The following is a 24,772-nucleotide window of genomic DNA, read 5'->3' as shown; positions in this document are numbered from 1 at the left end:
CATTAGTCCTCAGGAAATACTCTTCAAATAAAAATACCTATTGTTTAAACACATTGTTTATACTATGCAGTAACATTACTATTATAGTAAAGTACATGCAACATTAACGTTACTATTATATGATAACTTTCTTGAGTCTCAAAGATTTAACTGGTGTCTTAATCATTATCTTCTGTTTTACAATCAGACTAATGTGGAGAGTTGTCCTCTGGACCTGTGACTAGTATACAGATACAAGATACACTTTCTATCCTAGTATTTTACTCCCTTTACTCATAATTTATGGGCTGTCCTTTGCTTTCCAATATGGAATTTCCATTATTTACTTATTGCTCATGCAGCCTGGAATGATTGTCCAGTTAAATAATTCAGATAAATGACATTTTGGGAACAATAAAGATCAATAGATGTAACACCAGCAAAATGGTGCAAATTCTTCATAATATTTGTACTTTTTACGTTTGTGAAGGTTAGACATCCAGGTAACAAATATATAAAGAGAATTCAAACTCTACAACTGGATACGAATTCGGAGATTTATTTCCGGACGTTTCGAGTGACATCCATCACTCTCTTCAGCGTCACTAAAATGAACTAGCAGAACTAACCAGTCCTGTTTACAATAACTAGAAAAACCGGTTTTACATGGCAAATCACACAGATCGCGTAGAACTCTCCGGTACCTGGGACTTGCCATGTAAAACCGGTTTTTCTAGTTATTGTAAACAGGACTGGTTAGTTCTGCTAGTTCATTTTAGTGACGCTGAAGAAGAGTGATGGATGTCACTCGAAACGTCCGGAAATAAATCTCCGAATTCGTATCCAGTTGTAGAGTTTGAATTCTCTTTATATATTTGTACTTTTTGTGAAAAGTTTTGTCAAGGCAATAAAGGTAGTAAAACATGATTAGTCAGGTTCTTTTTTCAGGACATGTTACTGATCATACCATTTATTTGGAAGGTTGGTTGGTTGGTTGGTTGATAAACTGACTTGTTTGTGTTTGTGAACAAGAAATGACCAGAGAAAGGACTTGTTTGTAATCAACCATATTTTAATGACAGATGATGATGACAGATATCTTAACTATGTATATCTAAATACATAAAGTCTGATACTTTGTGAGCTGACGTATATCGTATAGCATGATAATGATGGGTTAAACAACTTTCAAAATTTTTTTAAAAACAAGTGTTTAATAATGAAAGCTTTTGTTAAATCTGAGGCTAAAACAAAAGGTAAATGCTAAACCACTACGTAAAGGTTACGCCCTATTTCTTGAACTGGTCCATGTCACGTTTGTAACGTTATTTGCCAGTAACATGCAGGAATTGGAAGGATTCACATCACGGTACAATCTTCTCTTTTCCCACGTCCACCACCACCTTTCCCCCTGCCCCTGCACGGGCATGGAAACCCTGAGTGGCCAGCAAAGTAGCACTTGTTGCATCGCTGTAAAATACAAATGGATCAATCGGTTGGTTAGTTAGCTGGTTGCAAAGGGATATTTTGCAAAGCAGTTATGCCAGGACTAGCCATGAGCATACATTTCTAGTTTGCTTGTTTGAACTTTGTTTATCCACGAGAAACTAAAATCAGCCTCATTGAAGTGAGGAGGTAAGGGTTGGACAAAATATAACCAAGATACAGATAACATGATTTAAAGGCCCACTATGTAACATTTTGGCGCAAAAAAATGAAAATATTCTTATGAACAAATCTAAATGCAAGTGACATGGACAACCACTTTTCAGCATATTTCCATCATTAATTCTTCTATTTCTGGCATGTACCGGTATGGTGCTTTTTAACTGTGCAAAAATAAGCTGCAAAAGTCTGTGACACCACCTCAACATAGACCGTCCTGGTGTAAACAACAACATCCTGCACACTGGCAGGACCCCTGGGTAGGCTAATTACCGTTAGCGACACTTCAGTGGATCTAGATAACAGCTGATGTTATGAAGATCATCTTCTTCGAAAACACTCCTATCTTTTTGAATAAGGATAAAATATAATGATGAATTTAGCGAAGTTTGTAGGGCTCTGATAAAGCAGATTTTCCCGTTCAAAACTGCTAGAACTCGGGTAAGGAGGTTTGGTGTGGTGAACTGTAATCAGGCACCCCACTGGGCAGTTGGCTGATAAGCCATGTGTGGCCACACTGCCCCAACTGTCAACTGGCCTTGTATTCTTTGAAAGTTCGCAGTTTAAAACTGGTTTATATGGTGCAATGGTGTTGTAACATTCCTTCCTGAGTACTGGTATGTCATTCTACAAAGTTTATTCAACTTACTATGTAAAGAAATGGTAGGAAAATTGACTTTCTGTATTGAGCAAATCCTACATAGTGCAGCTATATCATTTAAGTACTAATAAATGTATAGACACAGAGTATCAATGCACTCATCTTTCCTTGTGAGCCAGTATATCAAGCAGACCATGCAGATTGTGACTTATTGATTATTACCACTAACAGTGTCTGGTTCATCTTACACTCTTAATTTAACCATAATTATATCTGCTTAGACTTACTATATTTTCAGAAATAGTTACATTGAAAAGTTAAGAAGATAAATGTCAAGTCAGTCATGAATTCTCAGAGCTACATGATAGAGCTTAAACCAAGGAGGTTTTATCTACTAGTATATAAAACCTCATTGCTTAAACAGTGACAATTGCTGATTGGAAATACTTGGTTACCCTGCAATGGTCACTCCTGTAGTCTCCACATCCGCGGCACTTCTCACAGTGGTACCTCGGACGATTCTCCTCATCAACGAAGGTGTCCCAACACCAGGAGTACTGCCACTCATACCCACACTCCTCACCAGGACAGTGGGCCACCCTGGGCAGCATGTCCTTCAGCTACATGGAGACAAACACAAGTCAAAATCAAGGATAAGTCTCACACATTCCTTTCTACAGCAGGGTCTGATTTTCAAATTTTAGTGCTGCTAGGTATTAGAAATACCCTGTAATCCCCATCTTTCGGTATTGACATGCAACAGCTTGACAGTTGTTACACAGAAGTGCAACATTGAAAATACTTAAATTAACAGATGTACTCACTAAGAAATTCTCAGTGGGCTTCAATGTCTCTCTTGACATGAATACATTATCTAAATGAGCTAAGACAAACCATTGATTGTTAACCATATTTGCTCTTACATATTTACTATTACGAAGAAGCGAGAAGTCGAATCCATGTAGTTTATAATTCCTGTAGTAATTTGACAATGTATTGATGTATCTGTATACTATTCTTTTGTTGTGACCTGTACTTAACCCAGTGGGTATATGTGTACAATGAATGTCTTCATGCATTCAATATCACCCACCTGTACAGACTCCTCACAGCACTCCAGTTCATAAGTCTGCTCCAGACGCTCCCGTAGGTCTTTAACCTGCACAAGGGTACACACATACAAATACAAAGTCTGTAACGTCATAATATCAATGAGGTACGAAGTGCTACAATTCAAATTGCTTAAAATCTGATAATGTCATGTGTAACTGTCCATTGCTTTTCTTTATACATGGTGCTGCTTTGTGGACGTTTCAACATGTATAACTCCTGTTGTACCTTGTAGACGTTGTCCATGAGACAGTTGTCCAGGGCTGCGTTCGACAAGTCGATGTTGTACTCCTTGAGGATGTTGAAGGGGTTTACGCAGCCAGTACACTTGCAGGTGTCCCCACAGGCCTCCCCCTTCTTTCCACAGGCACATTTTCTGCAACAATAATAAATAGGGAAAGATCAAAATCATGCACTGAGCTGTTTTATAGATGCAACAACAAACACGGTGCCTCTGGTGCTTGTCTAGTTCAGATACATTCTGGAAAAATACTGTGTCAAGCCAAAATCCTTACTTCGGTTCTTTTTTTCTATATCTAGTGTAGAACATGTCAATTACGATGTACTAGAAGTAGCAAATTCAGTACAGATACAGATACATACGCTTTCCCACAAATCTTTTAAATCATCCAATCTTTATTCAATCTCAGACTGTTCGCATGGCATTCAATGACCCCATAGGGCAGTCAAATTTTAAACATCAAACTAAGCTATAACCAAGGAGGTTAACCTCCTTGCTATAACACAGATGGAGGTAATGATGACCTTGTTCTGCAGTCCCCCTTGCAGCCACATTTTGGTACTTTTGGAGGGGTGGGCTTCTTCTTCCTCTTGGGCTTCGGTTTGGTGGGCACTACGGCCTTGGGAGGGCTGGGCTTCTTTCTCTTTGGCTTCGGCTTGGTGGGCACTTACAATGGAAATACAAAAGCATTATTTCAATAGCTTATTTCCAAATTAACATTGTTAGCGTCAAACCAAGACTGGTTTTATATCTGATTTTTCTTTTTAAGTAGATTATCACAGAAGGAAAAAAAACTACTCGTAACAGAGATGGCAGTCAGTCAATTCAATTTTATTGAATTGTTCTTGCATTTGTCTTTTAAAAGTTCAGGCGTGCAAAGTTCAACTCTGAGACTGGCTGCATAACCCATAACAATAAGATTTCAGCGTTTCTACATTTCAGTTTTGCATTTCTATGTTCTGACCGAAGTGGGCGGGGCTACGACATCATTTCACACTTCAAACTTTCCATAAGAAACTTCCACCAGACAGTAGAGAACAGAAGACAATGGCATGCAGCACAAAAATTCACAGGTTATTTCACACTTCGGCTTCTCCCAAATAAGCGCCTTTTGTTTCACATACAGACAGACATGACAGAAGAGGGTGTGTATTCAGATCTGGTTTTCATTAGACACGCTGACAGCAAATCACGTCCCCGGCCCGCCAGAATTTCTAGTCCCGCCAATTTTTTTTCTAGTTCAAACTAGAGTTCAAACAAAATACTACAGGATCTGGTTCAATTCGTTAGCCAGGTAAATACATGGGCCTATTCCTATGGTTGTTTATGGTCCTGAACTTTATCAGTTGGCCAAAACTTTTTTGTAGTGGCAAAAATAAAGGGAATCTTCTCTAAAAACAGTTCCCCTAGTTCTTTAAATAGGCCATGATCTTCTCGTCCTATATGTATAATCTGGTTAATATTTTTACGTCTTCAACAAGATTCAGGACTACATCTACTACAAAGCTAGTTATACGGGGGCAGCTTCAGTTTCTGCGGTAAATATCCAATGTCCAAGTAGGTTCAAGTACGGTATAAGATAATTTGATCCAAGCAAATTAAATAAATATCAATATGCACCATCAGAAAGTTCTATCCTGAAAATTTTCTACATACCTTTGTCCACTGTGTCCGGTTCAGTATCTAGAGCTGCGCGCTTAGGTGCCATTCTGGGGAACAACGGAGAGTTGATCAGATATCTTGCGTGAGAAAAAAACAGTTCAACAAGAAGACTTCTGACGTCCGTCTGGTCCCACTTATTTCTCCAGAATGAAAACTGGCGGGAAACCAAAGTTCGAAGTGCATTGTGGGAAGGCCGGTTCATTCCACTGCCATATATGGAAATTCTCTTCCCATATATGGAGGTTGATGGGCGGAGTTGAAATCTACGGCATTTTCTAGCGACATCTATCGAAAGAGATTAATATTGCAAACTGACAGGCATTTTTGCTTGAAAAATGTTGAGTTCCATTCACATGGTATGATACGTAATGGGAGGAGGCCTAAAGCCCGAAAACTGTTCTACGTGTATGCTTCAATCTCATGGCAGTCATACAACTGTGGTAAACTAAAGCTGCATGGGCGTGGAGTTCATTCAAAGATAGACTCGCGTAGCCGAGGCGACTGCAGACGGGCGTTTTTGCTTGATATTATTATATAACGTTATGCTCACAGTATATATAAATACCCGTACAGTTTCGAACGGGGGTATGGACATTTTTTGCACCCGGTACGGGGGTACGGATCTAGCCTGGAATCCAAACTTATTATAGCTTTAGAGTCTCCGCGGAAATGAAATCTGAACTGAGATTTATCAAATTTAGAATATTTGCAGTTTTGGCCCCAAAATTCTACACTACGTACCTTTAAAGTCCTTTTTGAAAAATTACAGATTTTCCCCAATGCACATTAAGCCCTTATTTGCATTTCATTGTGTACATCTGTCTAAGCTACCTGCATATCTAATATCCGCCATTACTTTGTTCAGTTATCCTCCTTAAAAGATCTGAACAAAAATGTCCCCATTGCGTGCAGTTACATAGCAAGCTGCTAGGTAGACCAAACCTACGCCACTTCATCCTTTATGTCAAAAGCTAAAAAAATTAAGACCAGACCACGTCTAGACAAAAAATACCAAAATTTCTGCTGCAGTACCAAGGTCACAGACCAGGGGCCCCAAAACCGACCATGACCTTCATCTTCCTAAGACCTACCCACATACCAAATATCATCACAACCTATCAAGGAGTTATGCTTACCACAAAATGCAGAAACACATGACAGGCCAAAAACTAAAACGTTACTTCGTCTCCCACTGGTTGAAAATCGGACAGCTTAGATTACATTCTGTAGCATTTCTTATTAGCACATTTCACTTGTCTCCATTGCATTGTCTGTGTACTTTTTTACTCTGGGAAGGAGGGCAGATATTACTTTTATGCAAATGAAGACCTAATTTGCATAATTGATACGAAAAGTCTATAATTCCGTAGTGATGAATGATGGGAATTTAATTCTTGCAGCATTTGGAATGTCTATGTCGATATAATTGTTGTAGTAAATCATCATTGGTACTTCTGGGATAATGACAGCGCTGAGACGGAATTCCACCGGTTTCGACTTAAGTCGTCTTTATCAAAAATCTTTATATAGTAAATCATGATACATCAGATCTATTTTGTCAGGACATGTTATTGATCATACCATTTATTTGGTTGATTGATTAACTGACTTGTTTGTGAACAGGAAATGACCAGAGAAATAACGTTTGTAAGTAATCACATTTTAATGATAGATATCTCAACTATGTATATCTAAATACATAAAGTCTGATACTTTGTGAGCTGACTTGTTATATATCATATAGCATGATAATGATGGGTTAAGCAACTTTCAAAACATAAAAAAAAGAAAAAGCGTTTAATATTGAAAACTTTTGTTAAATACAAGACTAAAACAAAACTTTGAAAACTAAACCACTACATTTGGCTTCAAAAAGCAACATCCCATCTCCACCCTGACCAATCAAACGCATTGAAACTCAGATTCAGATCAGCCATTTCCCAACAGATCCCTTTCTAAGTTGTGTTAATGACTAAATCTGACCAAACAAACTCGCCAGTGAGATGGTGGAAGGTGTCAGCTTCCAAATGATGTTTTCAGATTGTCACTGTGGAAGTGATTGAATCCGTCCGCGATTTAACGTTTAGAAAAAAATAGTTTCTACTACTTTTCTCTAAACGTTAAATCGCGGACGGATTCAATCACTTCCACAGTGCCAAAATTGTCAATCTGAAAACATCTTTTGGAAGCTGACACCTTCCACCATCTCACTGGCGAGTTTGTTTTGTCAGATTTAGTCGTTAACGCAACTTAGAAAGAGATTTGTCGGGAAATGGCTGATTCGAATCTGGGTGTCAGTGCGTCTGATTGGTCGGGGTGATCTCATGAACTGGTCCATGAATCGTTATGTGCCAGTAAGCTGCAGGAACCTCACAGATTCACATGACAGCACATGTTTCTCTTTCACGGAACTCATCTGAGTCGTCACTGTCCACGTCTGAGTCATAGTTCTCCCTGCATGGGCATGGCAAACCAGTGAGGCCAGCAAAGTAGCACTTGTTGCATCTCTGGAAAATACAGTGACTTAATTAGTTATGATTAATTGGTTAGTTGGTTTGCTAAGGCTATTTTTGCTTTGCAATGATGCCAGGACTTAAGTCATAAGCACACATTCCTTGTTTGTTTGTTTGTGTAAACTTTGTTTATTCAAGAGAAGCTCAAATCAGCCTACAGGACACCTTTCAATGAAGTCACAACTCACAAGTGAAGAGGTAAGGGTCGGGCAAAATATAACAAAGATACAGATAACATGATTACAAGCGCTAATAAATCTATAAACACACCCATTTTATATAGCAAGCAGACCATACAGACTATGACTTATGAATCAGTAACAGACTAACAGTCCATCTTAAAGTGTTAACCAAGTTAACCATAACCATGTTAGTCACTAGCATACTGTATATTATCAAGCATTTGCATCCAAAGGTTATGAAGGTAAATGAAAGCAACACCATAGTCATAAACTTTAAACGCTATATCGTATACGATGGGAATTGCCGATCGGAAATGCTTGGTCAGTACCTCACAATGGTCACTCCTGTAGTCCCCACACCTGCGGCACTTCTCACAGTGGTAGCTCGGACGGTTCTCCTCATCAACGAAAGTGTCCCAACACCAGGAGTACTTCCACTCATACCCACACTCCTCACCAGGACAGTGGGCCACCCTGGGCAACATGTCCTTCAGCTGCATGGAGAAAAACACAAGTCAAAGTCAAGTCTCACACATTCCTTTCTACAATTTGAACAATGAAAAAAGTGATAACCGTGCAGTGGGGCCTAATTTTCGAAGTTTATAATAACCTGCAACCTCAATCTTTTAGTATTGACCTGCAACAGCTGACAGTTGTATCAATAACATGGAAGTGCAACATGGAAAATACTGAGCATCAACAGAGGAAATTCTGGGCTTCAATGTCTCTCAATGAATACATCATTACTGACCTGTACAGACTCCTCACAGCACTCCATTTCATAAGTCTGCTCCAGACGCTCCCGTAGGTCTTTAACCTGCATGAGGGTACAAAAATAGAAATATATGTAACAAACTTTTATCATAACATCGAGGTATAATCTGAACCTGTTTAAACTGGTAATGTCATGTGTAATAGTCAATCGCTTTTTTTAATTATGGTACAGATGTGTGGACATTTCAACATGTACTAACTCCTGCTGTACCTTGTAGATGTTGTCCATGAGACATGTGTCCAGGGCTATGTCCGACAAGTCGATGTTATACTCCTTGAGGATGTTGAAGGGGTTTACGCAGCCAGTACACTTGCAGGAGTCCCCACAGGCCTCCCCCTTCTTTCCACAGGCACATTTTCTGCAAACATTTGTAAATAAGGAAACATCAAAATCATGATGACAGTGTTCTCACCAGGCCTTTTCAGCATAGGGGCCCCCTATGCTGTAATTTGGACCCCCTATGCTGTGATCTGGAGCCCTATGCTGTGTTTCAACCAGCATAGGGGTGTTTCTTTCTGGGACAAACCTTGTGACCCTTCATAAATCTCATAAAAAGTTCATATTTGGCTTTAAAATGAGGCTGTGACAGAGGAAAAAGTCTACTTCACAAAATTTATCCCTAAAAATGCATGAAATAATGTCTCATTGGGTTATGAATTTACAAATTTTCCGGGGGAACATGCCAGACTCCCTACTCTGGTCATGTCTTCAGCACGCCTCGTGTGACTTGCACCGCGTAAAGTTGGCCTTCTGTACCTGACCCCTATGCTGTGAAAAAATTCTGGTGAGAACACTGGATGATCATAGATACAAATATGAACTACTGATACTACTAGTATGTCTCTGTCACTTGTCTTGTGCAAGGAGTATACTCTTGATTAAAACCGTATGAAACCAAGATCCGTACTTGGCAATCTACATCCAGTGCGAACTTAGCAACATTTTTGCGTCTGGTTTCCCGCAATGGTCGAGTCTAATTATAGAACATTTGTACCTAAATTATAGGTGTCGGCCAATCAGGTAGCGGGACATTTTAAATTCAACATCTGCAGCTTTTTCAAACATCGAAACGTTATTTATCAGGAGATTGTGATCACCTTGTTCTGCAGTCTCCCCTACAGCCACACTTTGGGACCTTGGGAGGGCTGGGCTTCTTCCTCTTGGGCTTTGGCTTGGTGGGCACTGATGATGGCAACACAAAAGCATTCTTAGTGTCAAATAAAAACTGGCTTCATAACATGTTGTATCATACTGGTACTGCTAGTAGTAGCAGGCAACAAAAAGTAACCTTGAGTTGTAGCCATTATGTCACAAAATCATTCCATTTTTTCGACAGGAAATCCTCAGATACTGTATCATCTTTAATTCTTCCCAGTTTAGCCATGCATGGTTCAACAAATAAGCGAGTGGTCGCATAACAGTAAAATTTGTGCTATTCAGTTTTGCATTTCTATGTTTAGACCGAAGTGGGCGGGGCTACGGCATCATTCATACGTCCAACTTTCCATAAAAAACTTCCACCAGACAGTGGAGAACAGAAGACAATGGCATACAGCACAGAAATTCACAGGTTATTTCACACTTCGTCGACTCCCAAAGCGCCTTTTGATTTATGAGGCTGTGTTTTCAGATCTACATCTGGTTTTCATTAGACACGCTGACAGCGAGTCACGTTCCCGCCAGAATTTCTAGTCCCGCCAGAAATTCTAGTTCAAACCACAGACTGACAGAGCTCAAACAAAATAATACAGGAACTGGTTTAAATTTCTTAAGTTAGCCTGGTAAATTTATGTGCCTTGTTCTTGCTAAGGTTGTTTTAGAAACTTACTCAATCGATATCGGCAAAAAACTGAAGTGGCAAAAAATCTAACGTTACTCTAAAAACAGTTCTCCTCAAACTTTGGAGGTCATCATATTTTTCTCGTCCTATAATTTGGTAATAACGCCTTCAACAAGAGTCAGAACTACATGTAATACAAAGCTTTTGTTACGCACAGCTTCGGTTTCTGTGGTAAATAGAACCAATGAGGTTGATAGAACGTCCAAATATCCAAGCAAATCAACAATATGCACCAGAAAGTTTTGAGATTGTGTGAGAATATTCTACGTACCTTTATCCACTGTCTCTGGTTCAGTATCCAGGGCTGCGCGCTTAGGTGCCATTTTGGGGAACAACGCAGAGTTGAACAGATATCTTGATAGAGATAAAAACAGTTATACCATACAAAGAGACTGTTGGGCTGGCGTCCGTTTGGTCTCGCTCGTTCCTCCAGAATGAAAAATGGCGCGAAATCTTTGTTGGAAGTGCATTGTGGGACTGGAGAGTGTCACGGGCCAGCAGCCTTGACTTGATTAGCCTCCCACTGCCATATTTGGAAATCCTTTTGCCATATACTAGTATGTGGTAGAATGTGAATTATATACTAAAGAAAGAAATGAACTGTATAATCTTGTAGAAAACCTATTTCTCTACTTCACACATTTAAGTACTGTACAAAAATTCATATTCCTAATGCGACTTGACAAACCTCCCATTGAAAAACACGTCTGTTCTTTTATATCCGTTACTAACACCCTCCAGAATTCTGCAGAAATCTGCAGATTTCTGTGACCTTGAGCCAGAAATCTGCAGAAATCTGGATCTTGAGCCAGAAATCTGGCTCAAGTCCCAGATTTTTGGCTCAAGTCCCAGATTTCTGCAGAAATCTGCAGAAATCTGGACTTGAGCCAGAAATCTGGCTCAAGTCTCAGATATCTGGCTCAAGATCCAGATTTCTGCAGATTTCTGGCTCAAGGTCACAGAAATCTGCAGATTTCTGCAGAATTCTGCAGATTTGGGCTAATTCGCAGGGGGTCATTGATGGCTGCTACGTATTTCTTACATCATTTTTACCTATAGTTTACAATATTAGCCCAAGTAGATGTAAGGTTGCTGAGATATGGGAGGTCAGTCCGGAATTAAAATGGAAGTCCGGAATTAAACTGGAGAGTGTTTACTATAACCGTAAAGCGAGGAGAAGTAGAATTTATCTAACGATAGCCATATTCTTTTGTATATGTAAACTGTACTTGTGATTTTGTTTTGTTGCGACCTGTACTTAGCCAAGTGTGGCAGAAATGTGCAATAAAGGTCTTCATTCATTCATATGGAGATCGATGGGCGGGGCCTAAATCTACGGCAGTTTGATATGTACCTAGCAAGGAAACCTCCTTGGTACTAGTAATACGGCATGTATATATATATATATACTAGTATTGGTGTTATAACCGATCAAAGCAACATCTTTCTAGCATCATCTATCGAAGGAGATTAATTTTGCAACCTGACAGACATTCTCCTCGCAAAAAGAGTTGAACGTTGTGACATTCTGAGCTCAATTTATGGGATTTATTGAATAGTCAGTATTGAATCAAGGCGGTTTTATCTATAATATATATTATGGTATTGGCTAATCACGGAGTACAAGTTGTTGGTCCTTCGGCGCTGATCGAGCTGTTGCACCTTTACCTATCATCACTAGAGGCCGCTGCTGCATGGTATGCCCGAATCGACTGGTTGCAATTTTATTTATTGTCACTAGAGGCCGCTGCTACGCGGGATGCTCGAAATGCAAATCTGCGAAGTATCGAGTTCGGTTGAACCACGTGACCCGCGATTGCTTCGCTACTTTCCTCTGGCACCGCGGAAGTTGTCGACCCTGGGAGCAGGGATGACTCCCCGGTCCTGGTATGCTCCCTTTTCTGTCGTCTAGTCGGTCTTGATGTCACCGGAAGATACGGAAGGTACACCAGAACATCTTTCCGAGGAATAGAGAGAGAGATCAGCGCCGGTTTTCACCTCGCGGAAGTGCGTTCAAACCGACGGGAATCTTGGCGACATTTTGGAGGGTGAAAAGTTGAGGACGGAGCCGTTGGCTTGAACCTGCGGCAGGAGTTCACTTCCACGTCTTCTGTTGGTACTACAAACACACAGGACGCCTCCAAACACCACGGGGACATCTGGCAGCCGTGGACAAGTGTATACAGTCTCTGTAAAAAGGGGGTCTGTTTGTGAAATCGAGCGATCACAGCGTTGGGACGTGTACAAAGTGAGTTGATCTCATCTCAACGGGTTTTGGTGCTGTTTTCAAACCCCCCAATTTTGAACTGTTGACTGAGTTTGTCTGTAGACAACTTGAGATCGCTGTACTGAGTCCCGATCAGGTATATACTGCTGATCGGCGCCAGTTGAAGATTCAGGCGTGAGGAACGTCGCCTCTGCTTTATTGTAATCTTGAGATTTGTAAGGCTGGAGGGAAGGAAAGAGATCTGAGATCGCCATGCCTTCCAAAAAGAAGGACTACGACCTTGTCGAGGACGGATACGATTCGAGGATACCTCTGCATAACGAGGAAGCTTTCCAACATGGAATTATCTTCCAAGCCAAGGTAAACACATCATACTTCTTACACTCTAACCTGTTGTTATCGTGACCTTTCGATGATTCGTATTCTTATATGAAAGGCGTTGTTTACTGTTTATGATATGGGCGTGTGTGGTACAGGGTGTGTATTGTATTTCATCACATTTCCCCAGAGTTTTTCTCTTCCTGTGTCAGCCCTTTTATTCATGCCCGGCATTTCTGTAACAGAAGCCAGAAATCTTTCTGAGTTCGATTTTTTGCACAACTGGTGAGATTGTGGTATTGATTGCAAGGTATCAAATTGTTTTATTAGACAGAAATGACAGCACGTTGTACAGTAGAGTTTGTAGGGAAGTAGCAGACTGTGCCCCTCCCCTCCCTCCTACATCTGTCCTAAACATCAGACCAAACTCAGGAAATAAGGATGGAAGTCAATACATTTCCTGTCTCAGAAATACAAGGCGGAAAAATACTTTAGAATCCTGCAAGACTGCAACCATAGAATACATGTCATAGGAGAATACTAGTAATAACCAAAATACTCACACTTACTAGTGCGTAGATAAATTTGCTCTTGCATAATTTGCCAAAATCTAATTTCTGGGACATCCAACATATTGTTTATTGTTTGATCTGCCTTGACAGTACGGTCTATAAATTATGTGGAAATTGATAGTGGAAGAGATAGTTTATTGATAACCTTTTCATGAAGTAAAAGTAGCTTCTGAAAAGGAAATATGCAAGTTGCTGGCAGACCTACGTAGATCATATTACAGATGAAGATATTTTACTCATTTGCCAATAAGTACTAATATCCAGTTTAGGACTTGACAAATAATATCTTGTTGCACTTCCCCCACAGTACATCGGGACCCTGGATGTGCCCAGGCCCAGCAGTCGGGTGGAGATTGTAGCGGCCATGAGGAGAATACGGGTAAGGATCACTCCCATTCTCACCACATACACACCTGGTGAACCATCACCCCCTCACCTGGGCACAAACCTGCCCACCTGGGGAAATGACACACCTTCCTGACACCTCTGCTTGTCTGCTGAGGAAACTGGAATCAATGACTCCTCCAGAAATAAGATTTAAGTCAGAAGTTCTTATTATGAGTCAAGAAGGGAAAAGCCACAAACAAGGTTAGGCCGCGCCGGGAAAAATCATACTATGGAAAAATTACAGAGCACGTTTTTGTTTCAGGTCCACATGCCATGCAATTTTTCCCTTCGGTTGCTCCCTGTTTTTTCTCGCTTACCATTCTTGCACAAGCCATATTATCGCACTCCTTACATGGCCATTTCTTTTACATTGATTATTCTGCTCCGTCCCACTTTTGCTATAACAAAGGTTCTAAAGATCCCTAATCCATAAGCTGCCTTTCCTGCATTATAGATGACAGTTATATTTTGGGTGACATCATCGCACAAAGGCCCTCTTGTATACAATACCACAGTGGCACTCCTTTTACAGTTGGCTTGCCCTTTTGCTTTAGTCTTTCCAACTGACACACTACATAATTTCTACTTGCTGCGTAGTGTGTTAGATAAAAATTTCATTCACGTATGTCTACAAAGCAGTCCAGCGTGAAACACTTTTGTTTCGCGTAGTACGGTTCGTCCAGTTTTCTGGCCAGCTGCCCTTATCCACACAATTATACCAGCCAGTGTTTTGAAAGTCAGAAGTTGTGACCCCGCTGAAAACACACAGCAGTTTTCAGATGATAATCAGTAATGGGTTCCCTAATTACCATTTCAACTGGTGAGTTTTCACTCAACTGCCAGGGGGTTCTGTGATCCACCAAATGCAGATGGTTGAACTGGAAGGACTTGTCAGTTGTACAAACTGTTTTGTCTTCTGTGAAAACACTTGGTGAAAACAATCACTATTCACGAAAAAGTTGACTGGGTTGTTTGTTGCACCAAGGACTGTTTTGATTTTTTTTAAACCAGATGTCAGTCTTTTTTACCTTCACAAAAACTTGAATTTAGCAAGAATTTTTATGTTCAAAAAAGAATTGTATTGACAGTATTATATTTCAGGAGTATTTAGCCATCATTTACTATAATGTCTGTCCCAACTGTTGGTAAAAAAAAAACAACTGTTTTTATTATTTTAATTGCAGTGTATTTTGTTTTATTTTGATTTTATTTTTGACTCCTGGTTCGGTATGGAGAATTTTTCTAACCAAATCCAAGGACATCTTTGATCATACAGGATATATATCACAGTATTTAGCCATCGTTTCCTATACGTCTGTCCCAAATGTTGGTCAATGAACTGTTTTGGACTCCTGGTTCTATAAAGGAGAATCAGGTCACGGTCCTCTGCCCTGCTGCATCTGGTTTGTATGATTTTATATTCACTCCAAATTCCTGGCATGCGTACAGTTTAAAGGGTTGAAGGCTGCACTATTTTTGTGGCATCATGACGGCCCTCTCAGGAATGACAACAAGTTGTAAAGAAGAATCGGTGTGTAAATACCACAGTACCCGTCTAGATACCCTTTTTGTGACCAAATCAAACATTTTCTGAGCCCACAGTTTGTTGGGATCCTCTTTCCCTTGCCCTGGTCAGGGTAAATATAATCCCTGCACTGCCAAGTGAAGTCACAGGAACTGTTCTGAATAGGAGCTGACAGATGTAGTAGACTCAGCATGCGCTCAGCCGCTAGGCAAGCACTCCCCACGCTACGCTAAACGGTTTTACACCGGACGGCCACGGTATTTTTACTGCGATCATTCATTGTCCGTGAAGTTGGTTCATTTCAAATGTAGATTTCGGATATAAATTTTCGTGTGCCAGGGTATGCCGTAAACAGTTACGCTGGTTTTGATAGAAGTACAATGTTTACCAGTCTGTCATTACTTCCGTAGTTTCTCTAATGTCACATAACTACGATGTTTGAGGAAGCGTGTGAAATGGAGCTCCTCAATTAGAATTTATAGCGCGTCGTTGGCTGAACTTGCTGTGCGTTCTACGCTGCCATATTTGCAGTTCATGCCCAGCTTGTGTTTGCTAACCGAGGAGAGTAAATAGTGGGAAGATATTGTGAAGGGCAACTTGAATGTCCCAGGAGTCAAGAAGGAATTCATTTGGAAGGAGGGAGTGAGGAAGACCAATTTCACAAGCTCCATATCGATAAGAAGATATCTTCTTTCTTTTGAACGCTTGTGTTAAAAAACGATTAGCTGTAGATACATTGTATTTCGTCCAGAAAACAAACATTTACTCCAGTTTATGTGAATCCCTTGAGCAGCTATCACCCACCCAAAGACAAAAGAGGCAGTTTGGATAGTTGTGGTTGATTTGCATATCCCCGCCCTTATCTGGATCGTACACACTGTTCTACACAAAGGGGTGGACCTCACAGAACTGGTCTGAGGTTATTTTTGTCATCGGGTGGGAAACCCTCATGGCTGGGTAGTCCCAGATCGTTAATTGGTGATTCCATTTTTGTTGCCAATTAGTAAGACATTCCATACAAAAAAAATTAAACGAGGCAGAGATTGCTAATTTTGTGGCGCCTGAATTGACCAATTTCATAAGTGCCTTCATAACTGTTTACAAAGTTGATCTTTTTTATGAGGAGGGGTAAATTTAACCATGATAGAGTATTGAACGTTGTAGCGATTGCTACTAATACGAAATAGTTTGAAGTTTATGATGTATTTTTCCTCCTCGCTTGAAACTGTATCCAAGACCCTTGTATTGGGTTGTTCTTGCCTTCAGAGTGTAAATTCTCCCATGCCAGCATACTGCCCTTGTCCCCTCCTGTCAGTCTGTAACAGTTGTTTATTTATGCCTCCTTTTAGCCACTGAATAATGAGCGGACCCACTTCGTCAAAGCGACAGCTCCTAGAAACCGTACCAATTTTTATTCCACCACAGTACGACAGACTCGGATTATAAAGCGATATTTTGCGGTGAGAGCGATCAGCGGGGGGCAGTCGTTATTTTTCAAGACTGAGTGCCAGTAATCTCCTGCCTGTGTAAAACAAATGTTTGGATACCCTACCCAATCGTGAGGAGCCCCCAGCAAACATTAACATGGGCCTGTGGGTGAGCTGAGATTCAGTATTCCTGCCCTGTTTGTACGGAATGTTTGTGCATCCTGGAATACGAGAACAGAAAATCTGGGAGGCTGGATCGGAATGGACTTAATGAATGCCAAAGTCTGTTTCTCAGGCTTCTTTGGTTGGATTCAAAATTCTGGCTGTCGTCCAATGGCAGGAGCTGTGATGAATGGGTGATGAGTAAGCACTGTCTACCTGTTGAGGATGTTACAACAAGGTTGTTGATTGGTGCTTCATTAGGCTGTGATGTATTGGCATTTTTTACACCCTTCATTACCTGATTTTGATCAGATAACACCATTGCTGTTTTTGGTCGGAGAGAAGGATTTCTTTTAAAATTCAGATGGAGAAAAGTCGTGTTTTACAGTTCTCGTGATCTCTTAGAAGCTGATAAAGAGATAAATGTGAAAAAACATGTTCGCCCACAAAGACATGTATCCATGTGCTTGTGGCAGGATGACTTCCATTGTGAGTTTAGGTAATGTTGTCTCCATGGTTCAGTGACTGGGCAGCTTCAATACAAGTCTGTTTATCCACTGGCACAATGCTACATCCACACAATTATCTGCCTTCATGTCACAGCATGGTCACTGAGCTGAAAGAGCTTCCAAAGTATTGTTACCTTTCTCCTTTATGATATCATATGATCAGCAACAACTGAAATAAACATGCTGTAAATCTTTAAATGTTTGTGATGGTTTTATTTCTGTGGAAACTGTGACACCACGAATGTTGGTTTTGTGCTGCAGTATTGTTTCGACTGCGAACCTAAAACACAACGAAAACCTCAGAATCCACTTCTACTGCGAAATTAGACCCCTGCAAAAATAAATCAATTTCTAGTTTTGTTTTCATAGTCAAATCAAAATGCTGTTCCACACAATCTTTATGATAGTCAAATTGAAAATGTTGGACGGGACTAAATTTACATGCCATGGACATGGTGTGCCACCATCGCTTTAGACAAAAACATAACCTGAGAAGCCATAGGAGTTAATTAGCGGCCAGGGCACCAAAGACATGTTTGTTTTTGTTCTCCCCTTTCCGACTGGTCCTTTATGAGGTAGCCAGGGCAAGAACTTGAGCCTGATGTTGTGATGTTTGACATGACAGAATGCCGCAATGTTTGAACATAGTTTTGCCAGATAAGGGGTGTTGAGGCTTCTTCCTCTGGCCTTAAAACTACTCCATCCCCTTACTGCAACTCACATTTATCAATTTGTGATTTAGAAAAAAGTCAGTATGTGGAATATGATGCCTTTTCATTGCATTAGCTCTTTTGATACTTAAGAGAAACCCAACCTTTCACGCTGTCAAGTCGGGATTTGATTTCCATTTCATGAAAATTGATAAGCTCTCATGTCACTGTAATGCCTCAACATGTGGTGAAATTATTGGATAAGTCAGCACAAGTTTAGCAATAATCCGATATTTTACTGCCTTCCAATTCTACGGGTGGTTTGAAATATTATTCACGAAGGAGGAACCCCACAGCGAAATTCTCTTTAACTGCCTTGGGGGACGAACATGTAAAGAACATTACAACGTCCTATGGGACCCCCTCCCAACAATGGCGGGAGACAGAGATGGATCCTGGTATTCTCTATTGTTTGTTCCTCCCAGCTGTCTGGATGTGGTAGCCATGGCGACCAGGAGAGTACACACTTGTGATTGGCTAGTCAGCAAGCAGGAGGAACATTGTTGTCATGCCTCTAGCAGGGTTATTATAGGTCACCAAGAGTTCACAAAAGGAAACCATTTTTTTTTATTACCCCTTTCAGCTAAAACAACTCATTTTTATGACTTGATGATATTCAGAGTCCCTTTTTCACTGTGATATGGTAGTGCTTGTAAGACGTGTAATCAAAAAAAGAAGTTCCCTGCAACTTCCAATTCTCAGGATGGATTGCGTACATGAAGTTTGTGGTCACAAGCTCAGAAATACTGTAAATGCAGAAATGTTTGCAGTAGCTTTTATGTCGGCAGTTTTCGCTGGGAACTCTATTCCGCGAACTTAAAATCCCCGGGAAAAGCCGTTCAATTCCGTGGCTGTAGTGCTGCTATAGTTTCAAACGTGAACTCAAAACCACTGTGAACACTCCATTTTCTCCTACTGCGAAATTAAATCCCTGCAAATATTTCTGCATTCACGGTATCCTGTAATGGCCTGCCCAAGTAGCCTTGTTGACTATGTAGTACAGATGAGAATGTCTGATTGTGCTAATATGTGATGCGGTAAGAACAGATAACAGCTGATGGTCCCATGAATTTGTTACATCCCAGATAGCACGCAATGATACACTGTAATGGTAGGATAGTAAAATGGATAGCAGACATTCAGTTCACATTACAACAGTGGCTTACATGTTATTGAGGGCATTATGTTGAAACACAGGAGGCGAGTACTACAGTCTCCTGGCTCCCGGAAATCGAACCAGGGCCGCCAGCTCACAAACCCAACGCACTTACCACAAGGCTAAAAGGTCCGAACCAGTTAGACTTAAGTGGTGCTTGAACCACACTGTTACAATGTTTCTTGCTTTTCTTTTGGTCAATAAATTTTTTCATACATTCACCCATACCGATGCCTTTACTAGCTCAGTTTCTGTAAACTGTATATGTATATGCCGTACTTTTACATTTTTCATACTTATCTGAAGATCATTTTTAAGAATTCTGTGGTGTTTGCCACCCCTCCGTACAAGGTTGAAACGAAATAGCCCAAACCAGAGGAGATGCATGGATGCTACTTAGCGGTCACAGGTGACCTACATCATAAGATTTCATGTGGGTGTATTGAGTTCAGTAATATGACTTACATTACCAGGTAGTCCCTAAAGAGGAATACCTTCTCCTTCTTCTGCTCACCTCAAAGCTCACTGCTTGAACCGAAGCGTGATGCTTCGTCAATAGCTTATATTGCCTAAGACACGCCGGAGACGCAAAGCACGCTACGGAAAAAGATTCAAAGCCATAGCCGTGATGAGGCTTTGTGGGATTTGTGCATTGATGTTTTCGCTGTCAGTAATGCACTTTCCTTCTAGAGCCGCAGGGTTCTAAGGGGATTATGTATATCGCCTTCGACATGAATGTTCTTCCTTGTGATGCGTTGTGTTATCCTGTAATTTCACATGGGCTGCACAGGAAATCAAACCAAATGGAAAGATTGGAATCAGTTTTCTTGGTTTATCAGAGATAATGCAGCACATCAATTTCAGAACATCTTGAATTTATTATCCTGTACCCCTGCAGGCAAAATTGCTGCCAAACTTCAATTTATCTTGGGTGAAAAGAAAAATATTTCACCATTTTTATCCCATAAAAGAACTACTTAAAAAAGTAGTTCTGAGGCAAATATGGCTATTGTACGTCAAAAATAATTACTCAAGTAACTGGATAAAATTTTGAAAAAAATGTTATCCAGTTGCTTGAGTAATTATTTTTGGCGTATCTTACTACCTGGATGTCTAACTTTCATCAACGTAAGGCTATTGTAATTCTACCTTTAAGCCTTTAAGAGAAGGAAGGATATAGAAATGAATTTCCCATGACTTTCTATTTTCGTTCCACAGGCCATGAATGATGTTTTTGTAGATTGCTGATAAGGAGATTTAACTCACAGTAATAACAGTTATGCATTTTGTTGTTCATTATTGGCCTGTCACAGTGACTTTCTTTGTCTGGTTGATGATTTTAATTTACATTAGGCATCAAAATAAATACTTCATACTTCACTTTATCTGTCAAGACTTCATTCAGATATTTGTTTCAGCCCTACATAATGTGCAGTTGGCAATTTTCTTTGCATTCTAATGATTGAAATTACTCATATTTATAACACGACAAGAGATCAGAAACATTGCTGTCTTTTCTTTGGCAGTGAATAACAGCAAAAGTCTTGAGTTGAGGTGTTTTTGCATGGCTTGTTATGTGGGCCAGAGTCTGTGCAGTGACTTGCAGAGGGCCCTGGATCAGGCTGAGTCAATCAAAGACACCTTAATGGAGACTTGTTGGAATCAAGGTGTTGTAGAACCAACAGTTGGTTGATTAAAGAATCAGGTCAGCCGATCTGGCTTGCTGCCCCCGCTCAGGGACTGTCCATTAGTGATGAAGGGCAGCTCCCGTTGGCTTGTTGCTCCCACACAGGGATTGTCCATTCATTACATGGGGTTCTTGGTTAATGTGTGGGAGGAATAAAATGAAAGTAAAAAGAATTGCTTCAACTTCTGCAGTTACATCTTGACGATTTAAGGATCATTCTCAGAGGAAAGGCTCCTTTACAGAAAGAGGAAATGAAGCTGGTATCCATTTAGTTTCAGTCAGCGGTGTAATTAAAGTAGATGCGCAAGTGTGTATTTACAACTAGATGTAGTTATTTTGTACAGGTACTATGAGCTAGGACTCTGACTCAATTTTACTGTAAAGGTGAAATTGGTGGAAACGGGCTTTGTTACAAGGAGATTCAATTGGTGTGAATATACAGTACTCCCCACCTATCCCATTTGTACAACTCAGTCCAGTGCCATAGGGTCGGTTTCTTTCATGTAGATGGCAGCTAAGTAGCCAAGGTAGTAATTTCTCCATGGTATTTAGGCCAATTAACGTGTATGGGGCCTTTCCAGCCTAAAGGTATAAACAGCTAATGATATGTCTGAGCATGGAAGGACTGTTGCTGGCATTTGTGATGGTCTTGTCCCATAGAAATGTTTGGCAAACACTATTAGTATTAGCACATTGGCTAAGATATTAGCACATTGGCTAAGTCATGGTAAGATATTGTGACAAAAGGTTCTGTTTTTCTTTGAAGAATTGCTTCAATAATGAAGTCGGATTTTGTATTGATGGCCACTAAAAAGCAGAGTTCAGAGACGTGTAGAGACATAACATTGTCCAGACCCAGTTCTACCATTTTAGCTAATTAAGACGAAGTAATTAGTCTTGAATGAGTAATGGTGATGAAAGGGCGTGAGGGTTTGGAGTGGTTTATCAGGAAGATAACACTGGTGAGACCTGGATTTTACAGACTAAGCCCACTTTTTGTAAAACAGATACCTTCTCTGCCAAGTAAACCTTCTTGTCATAACACCTTTTGTATTCCTGCAGCATAGCAAATACTTACTGGTATGAGACTCCATAGGAAGAAACAAAAACAGAACTTAGTCATCAGCTGACATTAGTCAAACATTTAGCACCGATTCAGTTGACGTATGTTTTCTATTTTATGATATTTTGTCACTTCGACAATCTGTTTTATAGGGGTACTAATATATTAGCATTATCCGAATGAATGATCTGTTACTTACCCACATACAAATTTATCCTGGGGCAATGATTCCTAGTGGAGAAGGGGTGGGAAAAGTTGTGCCCACCTCCCCCCCCCCACCACCCCCCCCCACCCCCCCCACCTTACCCTTAGGCTATCATCCCTTCAGCTTGGTAAGAACATGGAACCAACTTGATGGGATTTTTGCCTTACCTTAGGCTATCATCCCTTCAGCTTGGTAAGAACATGGAACCAACTTGATGGGATTTTTGCCTTACCTTAGGCTATCATCCCTTCAGCTTGGTAAGAACATGGAACCAACTTGATGGGATTTTTGCCCGTGCCCCCCTCCCACCATCTGTGCCTCTGTTTTGCACGTGCAACTCTATACGGCACAGTGTTCATTTGACCTGGCTTTGCCGTGCGCTATTGATGGATGAACTGTCTTACATGGCCATTCCCCAGGCTTAGCTGAAGAAAATCCTCTACTTTGTCTTTAGCTCAAATGAGAACGTTAATGAGCTTACAGGATAACCATGTCCATGTTTGGTCCGAGGAAAGCTGCAGAGAGTGGACATTTTAAGCCTGCAGTGCTTGCGCCTGCCAGTCTGTCACATTGAACACTTGTCTACTACTTTTCTAACACGTGTGCACAACAGCTGAAAATCCCCCCACTCTGCCACCTCCTGTGCAGGGTTCCAACCGAACAGCGAGACGTGATGGAAAGGCCAAGCTGAAGAATTTAGTGCCATGCCAATATCCGGCTTACGGGATTATCAGAGCTAAAAAAGAATAAGCCACAAGCAGGAGAAATACTGGTCTGAGAACCAGCTGCACAGTGAAGATTACTGCTTTTGTGCAGTTTACAAATCTGTAATATGTAACAAACAGGCTGCATCGAAAAATCTGGCCAGAGACCCACTAGCAATGTGATGGGTACGGAGAGCCAGATATGTTAACCAATGGGTGACCGGTCATTCACATTCTAGAGGTCTGCTGTGTATGTTGGCCTTTGGTCCACAAGACCAGCGGAAAAGATTTGGGTAATTGAACTTCGGAAGGGTGCTTCAACTGTATAATGTTCTCTTGTGTATTACAGATTGAGTAACACGCATGAAGTATTTAATATTTATGTTCTTCATGTGAATCTGGCTCTCCATCAAGGAAACTTCCATGAAAAAGTGACTAAGTTCCATCCTGTCTAATTCTCCCTGTTTACTGTAGCAGAAAGGTATTTTGAAAGTAGTATGGGAGCCCTGTGATCACTATCAGGAGAGTTAGGAACATGAAATGGATTGCCTTCAATATAGGGAAAGACTTTAAGGGATTAGAGGAAAAGAAAACTAAATTGTTTTCTTCACTAATGGATTTCTGGAAAATGAGAAGAAAAATGAAGGCCTCCAATGACTCAAAAATTGTACAGACAATTTAGGGTGATACGCCAAAAATAATTACTCAAGCAACTGGATAAAGTTTTGAAACAGTCAGACGTTTCAGACAGCATCTCTTACTACCTGGATGTCTAACTTTCATCAACGAATTTAGGGTGATGTTCAAAATATTGTTCTTCTCTATCCTGTTTCCGTACGTCCTTTTACCCAACAGTCTGCTGGTAGAAGTTTGTGATGGTCCTTTGAAGGTCAACACAGCTCTGGGTACATGGGAATGACCTTGGCTTAGCGGGAAGGACATTCCATCCAGATATGTTCACATCCTCTCTTATTGCATACAGATGATACTACTGTGTGTCCATGACAGTGTGAACTATGGATGTCACTTTATCTACTAATTTTGTCACTTGGGCTTATTCCTCTGGGGTTTATGGCGCATGAGTGTTATTTCTGCATCGCTGCACAAGTGCAAAAACATTTATTAGCAGGTCTTTAAGTCATTGTCGCCTCAGTGGGGAGCCGAGTGAACTATGATAGGTTTTTATGTGGGAGGAATTATCACATAATCCACTTTATTAGTGTCTATCCAATACTGTGCCCTGGCTTTGCTCAGAATGTCATGAGGAGGAGATACGTATGGTGCTTTTGGCGACCTAGGTATAAGGGCATATTTTGTGGGCTGTTTTCATGCTTGGATGACAAAGAGCTATGACCCACATTTATTTGGTTTCAGTGCGCCATGAATTTCTACCGTTTGTTATTCCTTGATGGCTTTTAGAGTTGTTTGGTATCCATATCCAACAGGATGTCTGGTCTGTAACAGCAAGCGTCACCCAGAAATACTCGAGATGTTTTGGTATAACTTCCTCTGCGGCTATTGTGCTCATTTGGATGGCAAACGGTCTTGTGGT

At 40.6% G+C, this 24,772-nt stretch overlaps 3 protein-coding genes across 4 annotated transcripts in view; 1 reads left to right on the top strand and 2 right to left on the bottom strand.

Annotated features, from left to right (window-relative positions):
• Positions 1 to 1,030: 1,030 nt before the first annotated feature.
• LOC136441663 (uncharacterized) lies at positions 1,031 to 5,412 on the bottom strand. Its single transcript, XM_066438094.1, has 6 exons — positions 5,253 to 5,412; positions 4,121 to 4,262; positions 3,584 to 3,731; positions 3,339 to 3,404; positions 2,701 to 2,865; positions 1,031 to 1,449 (listed from the first exon to the last, which is right to left on the bottom strand). Exons 1-6 carry the CDS (start codon positions 5,302 to 5,304, stop codon positions 1,339 to 1,341), a joined length of 684 nt encoding a protein of 227 aa, XP_066294191.1. The 5' UTR covers positions 5,305 to 5,412; the 3' UTR covers positions 1,031 to 1,338.
• A 1,490-nt stretch (positions 5,413 to 6,902) lies between these two features.
• On the bottom strand, positions 6,903 to 11,009 carry LOC136441664 (uncharacterized). The gene is made up of 6 exons (XM_066438096.1): positions 10,840 to 11,009; positions 9,826 to 9,910; positions 8,939 to 9,086; positions 8,705 to 8,770; positions 8,283 to 8,447; positions 6,903 to 7,765 (listed from the first exon to the last, which is right to left on the bottom strand). Exons 1-6 carry the CDS (start codon positions 10,889 to 10,891, stop codon positions 7,637 to 7,639), a joined length of 645 nt encoding a protein of 214 aa, XP_066294193.1. The 5' UTR covers positions 10,892 to 11,009; the 3' UTR covers positions 6,903 to 7,636.
• Positions 11,010 to 12,363: 1,354 nt separating this feature from the next.
• LOC136442244 (carboxyl-terminal PDZ ligand of neuronal nitric oxide synthase protein-like) overlaps positions 12,364 to 24,772 on the top strand; it is a 71,087-nt gene continuing 58,678 nt past the window's right edge. For both annotated transcript variants that reach the window (XM_066439004.1, XM_066439003.1), the window contains exons 1-2: positions 12,364 to 13,155; positions 13,993 to 14,064. In XM_066439004.1, the coding sequence (XP_066295101.1) occupies positions 13,048 to 13,155; positions 13,993 to 14,064 (180 nt within the window). In that variant the 5' untranslated portion in view covers positions 12,364 to 13,047. The remainder of the gene's footprint in view (positions 13,156 to 13,992; positions 14,065 to 24,772) is intronic.

This window comes from Branchiostoma lanceolatum, chromosome 9 (assembly GCF_035083965.1).
Source record: "Branchiostoma lanceolatum isolate klBraLanc5 chromosome 9, klBraLanc5.hap2, whole genome shotgun sequence".
Taxonomy (NCBI): Eukaryota; Metazoa; Chordata; class Leptocardii; order Amphioxiformes; family Branchiostomatidae; genus Branchiostoma; species Branchiostoma lanceolatum.
Note: the sequence above shows the minus strand (reverse complement) of the source record. Positions and strands in the feature narration are given on the sequence as shown.

What these genes read in the sequence shown, in the direction of transcription:
- LOC136441663 (XM_066438094.1), bottom strand. Translation starts at nt 5,304, where the DNA reads ATGGCACCTAAGCGCGCAGCTCTAGATACTGAACCGGACACAGTGGAC. An exon ending in TCATGGACAACGTCTACAAG is followed by an intron (nt 3,405 to 3,583) that starts GTACAACAGGAG and finishes ACCCTTGTGCAG; the next exon opens with GTTAAAGACCTACGGGAGCG. An exon ending in GCTGTGAGGAGTCTGTACAG is followed by an intron (nt 2,866 to 3,338) that starts GTGGGTGATATT and finishes GTCTCCATGTAG; the next exon opens with CTGAAGGACATGCTGCCCAG.
- LOC136441664 (XM_066438096.1), bottom strand. Translation starts at nt 10,891, where the DNA reads ATGGCACCTAAGCGCGCAGCCCTGGATACTGAACCAGAGACAGTGGAT. An exon ending in AGGGGAGACTGCAGAACAAG is followed by an intron (nt 9,087 to 9,825) that starts GTGATCACAATC and finishes AAATGTTTGCAG; the next exon opens with AAAATGTGCCTGTGGAAAGA. An exon ending in GCTGTGAGGAGTCTGTACAG is followed by an intron (nt 8,448 to 8,704) that starts GTCAGTAATGAT and finishes TTCTCCATGCAG; the next exon opens with CTGAAGGACATGTTGCCCAG.